This window comes from Habropoda laboriosa, unplaced genomic scaffold (genome assembly GCF_001263275.1).
Source record: "Habropoda laboriosa isolate 0110345459 unplaced genomic scaffold, ASM126327v1 scaffold708, whole genome shotgun sequence".
NCBI lineage: Eukaryota > Metazoa > Arthropoda > Insecta > Hymenoptera > Apidae > Habropoda > Habropoda laboriosa.
The window spans coordinates 54,090-57,427 of NW_017100814.1; the positions used below are offsets into that span (position 1 = coordinate 54,090).

Sequence of the window (3,338 nt, forward strand, 5' to 3'; positions counted from 1 at the left end):
CCGCCATGCTTGCCTCAGTCAATCGTTCGCTACCGTGACACAATGCATCGTCGCATTTTCACGGTCAGCTAACCGACCTAGGGCACCGCGTACCCATCCTTGGTCACACCTAAACGACCTAGGGCACCACGTACCCATCCTCGGTCACTGACAACCGTCGTGGCGTGACGCCGTGATGCAGTATCCTAACGCCGATGTGTTACTCCATTTCCGACGCAGCGTCTCCTTGCGCTGCTTCCCGCGCCACATTAATCGCCTGTTCGGTCTTCACAGGCACGGTTTATGGCAAGATCGAACGGCAACGGTTATTTTTGAGTTCAGGATTTTCGTTTACGGCTTGTACGTGTCTAATTACACCCTGGCGAGGATCACTAGAATTGCTTGTTGGATTTTAGTAATTTCTATCCCTCGCGCTCAATAGCCTAAGAACATGCCATAAACCACGAATTTCCGAACGGCACATCTACCTGTAACGGTACGCTTGCCGATGAGTCACCCGGAGGAAATTCCAGCTTTTTGGGACTTTCCGCCCACCCCACGTGGCCGTCTCCCACCCTTCCAAGGTGACAGCGCGCTAAGGGCGCTGGAAGGGCGGTGAAAACGCTATTAGACACCCTGATTGGTAAATGTAATTGTTAACCATTTAATTAATCAGCGTGTTCTAACAAAAAACTCTCCCACGGACGTCCGAGAGACGACGTCGAGGGTCAGTCGTCCAACTACCACCAAGGAGCAACCAGCTGAAATTGTAACAACACACGATAGCATTCGAACAATTCACAAGTCCCAGTCTAACTGGGTGGTCCTTCGAGAAGTTTTTGAAATAAAGTTGGCACGTGCAAGTACAAACAAAGCTCGAAAGTTCATTTTTGCAATAATCACGGGCATTAACATCGCCTTTGGATTCAACGGTCGTCAGCAACCCTTTCTTGTCGTTCATCCGTTCAGGTGGGCCTCTAAACACATAAACAAAATATTAGATGCGAGGTACGTAAATACCAGTTTACGTCCCCTCTCCCGGGATAGTTTCGTCGAGTCGTCCTAACGATCGTTCCCCTGAATCGAAACCTATGGTTTCACCTGATCGGCAGCCACCATCGTCCTCGTCCTCCCTGCTCCTTCCCGCAGGTCAGCTACCTCGCACCGATCGTTTGGTAGGGCGGTCAGTACCTTGAAAGGCCCTTTAAACTTTGGCAGTAACGTACGGCTGCGGCGACGTCCACGTGTAAAACTTCAACTCGAACGTGAACCCCTGTACCTCGAGCCACGAACGCCCTATGCGAGGCAATAAATGCTTTTTCGAGAATATGGTCCTTAGCGCGTTACAGTCTGTTACCACTTTAAATTCCAGGTCCAATAAATAAACGCAAAAGTGGTGCATCGCAAGGACCACTACCATTATTTCCAGTTCATACGAGTGGTCGGCCGTCGTCTGCTTGCTCGTTGCGCCTTCTCCCTGATGGGTCGCCCATGCGATTTTCCTTCCCCCTGTCCACCGCCGCTGGCCTGCTTTCGTGCCACCATTGTGCACCGTGCGATTGTCCTTACTGGGTCCGTTGATGCGGCATATTCCCCAACGTGTTCATGAACGCGTACAACTCGTTGGCGTCGTCGTGTCGCGCCGAGCGCACCGTTCGAGCGATGCTGTCGTCGGGAATACCTCCGATCACCATGTCTACCAGGAACTGTCTGGAATGGTGATGTCGAGCTTTCGTAATTTTATTAGTTTCTGGAAGCAATAATCTCCTAGACTCTGCCCCGGCGACGCTTCGTAAAGCGCGGCTTCCTTGAAGAGTCGATTGAACGGGACGCTCTTTCTGAACTGTGCCCCTAGAAGCACTTTCGTCTCCGCCCAAGTGGTCGTGACCTGCGAGCGAGTCTCGTACCACTGCCTCGCGTGACCTTGCAGCCGCGTCGCGATAAGCCGCATGACGGACAGGTCGTCCCAACCGCATCTTTTCCGCATCTCGCCCACGTGGGTGATCCACTGTTCGATCACGATTTCATCCTTCTCCGGATCGGATACCGGAATCAGCATCTCGTCTCCGAGGCGCGCAATCGTGGACTTGCCCACCTCCGAATACGAGCGATAGGTGCATTCCTCGACCATTCGCTCCAATCTCTCAAATCGGTCGCTTGTGATCGTCATCCCTTCGTGCGACTCGCGGCGAATCGGCGACGCGAACGTCCCCGCGTACGCGACCTATCCCGCATTTCTTCCACCAACCGTTCCAGCTGCTCCATCCTCGACTCCCCTCTTTCACCCGGGATGTTCCTCGCGACATCTCGGCGCTCCGCGGAAAGATCGCGTCTCCTTTCTTCGTTCCCAGAAGACGTACTGTTGCACGACATTTCTTTTCTCCTTGTTATGTGCTTTCGGTTACCTGTGATTACGAAGCACCTCAACTTATGCACTGCACTAATCACAAACACGAAACACTCGGGTAATCCCACTTCTGATTTGTCAGAAAAATACTCCGACTCAGCGTAGGGTGGGCGTAAAATTCACTAAACGTATCTACGTTTTCCACAACAATGTATTTTACTCAGAATCTGTATCTACGTTAATCGGACGTCGTCTGCAAAAGTTGAAGGTCTCGGGAAGAGTGAGGACGCGTCGTCCTGCTGATCCCTGTCCACCCCTACTCGAATAGGCCCAGGGAAAAACCCAAAGGGGCGAGTCGTCCCCACCAAGCGCGCTGGGCCTGGCTTCAAGATGCTCGCTTCATCGTCTTCGGGACGGATTTTCTCACATAACGTTTTATAAATTTATTTTGAGACAGAGATCTGTCGCGATGCGAATAGTCAAGCGCCATCGCATACGCAATATATCGTTGCTCGGCACTATAAGGATTAAATTAATCACTCAATAAGTATTAATAAGTAAATGTTGTTCAAATTATATCGTGTTTAATCTCATTTTCATCAGAAAAATCTTACCATGTTAAAAAAAATTTTGAGATAAAAAAAGTAAAATTAAAAAAGTTATATTATTCTATTATGAACTGTCCAGCCGTGAAATCTCGTAAAAGAAACCGAGTGGTATAGTCGTTACATGCTGGACTGACTGCGAGCGAGATAACATAGGCGCAGCAATGACGCAGGCCTAAGCGTAGGACCATCTACAGTATTGTGCGAATTAATGTAAACACAGAGCGTTTTCTGGTAAATATCATGTATTTGAAATAAAACTAGTGTTAGGTGAATATACATAGTTTTCTTACTACTAGTTAATATGAAATATGTCCCCCCTTCGCTTTAATGACTGCCTGCACTCTTCTTGGCATGGAATCGATTAGATTCTTACAATTATTCTTAACTGTCTCGTCTCGAAACCA

General features: G+C 49.3%; 1 protein-coding gene across 1 annotated transcript; it reads right to left on the reverse strand.

Annotated features, from left to right (window-relative positions):
* Positions 1–1,544: 1,544 nt before the first annotated feature.
* Positions 1,545–1,930, reverse strand: LOC108577249. The gene is given in 2 exon segments (XM_017940383.1): positions 1,545–1,687; positions 1,690–1,930. Coding segments are annotated over 2 exon segments (384 nt in total).
* Between the last annotated feature and the right edge of the window lie 1,408 nt (positions 1,931–3,338).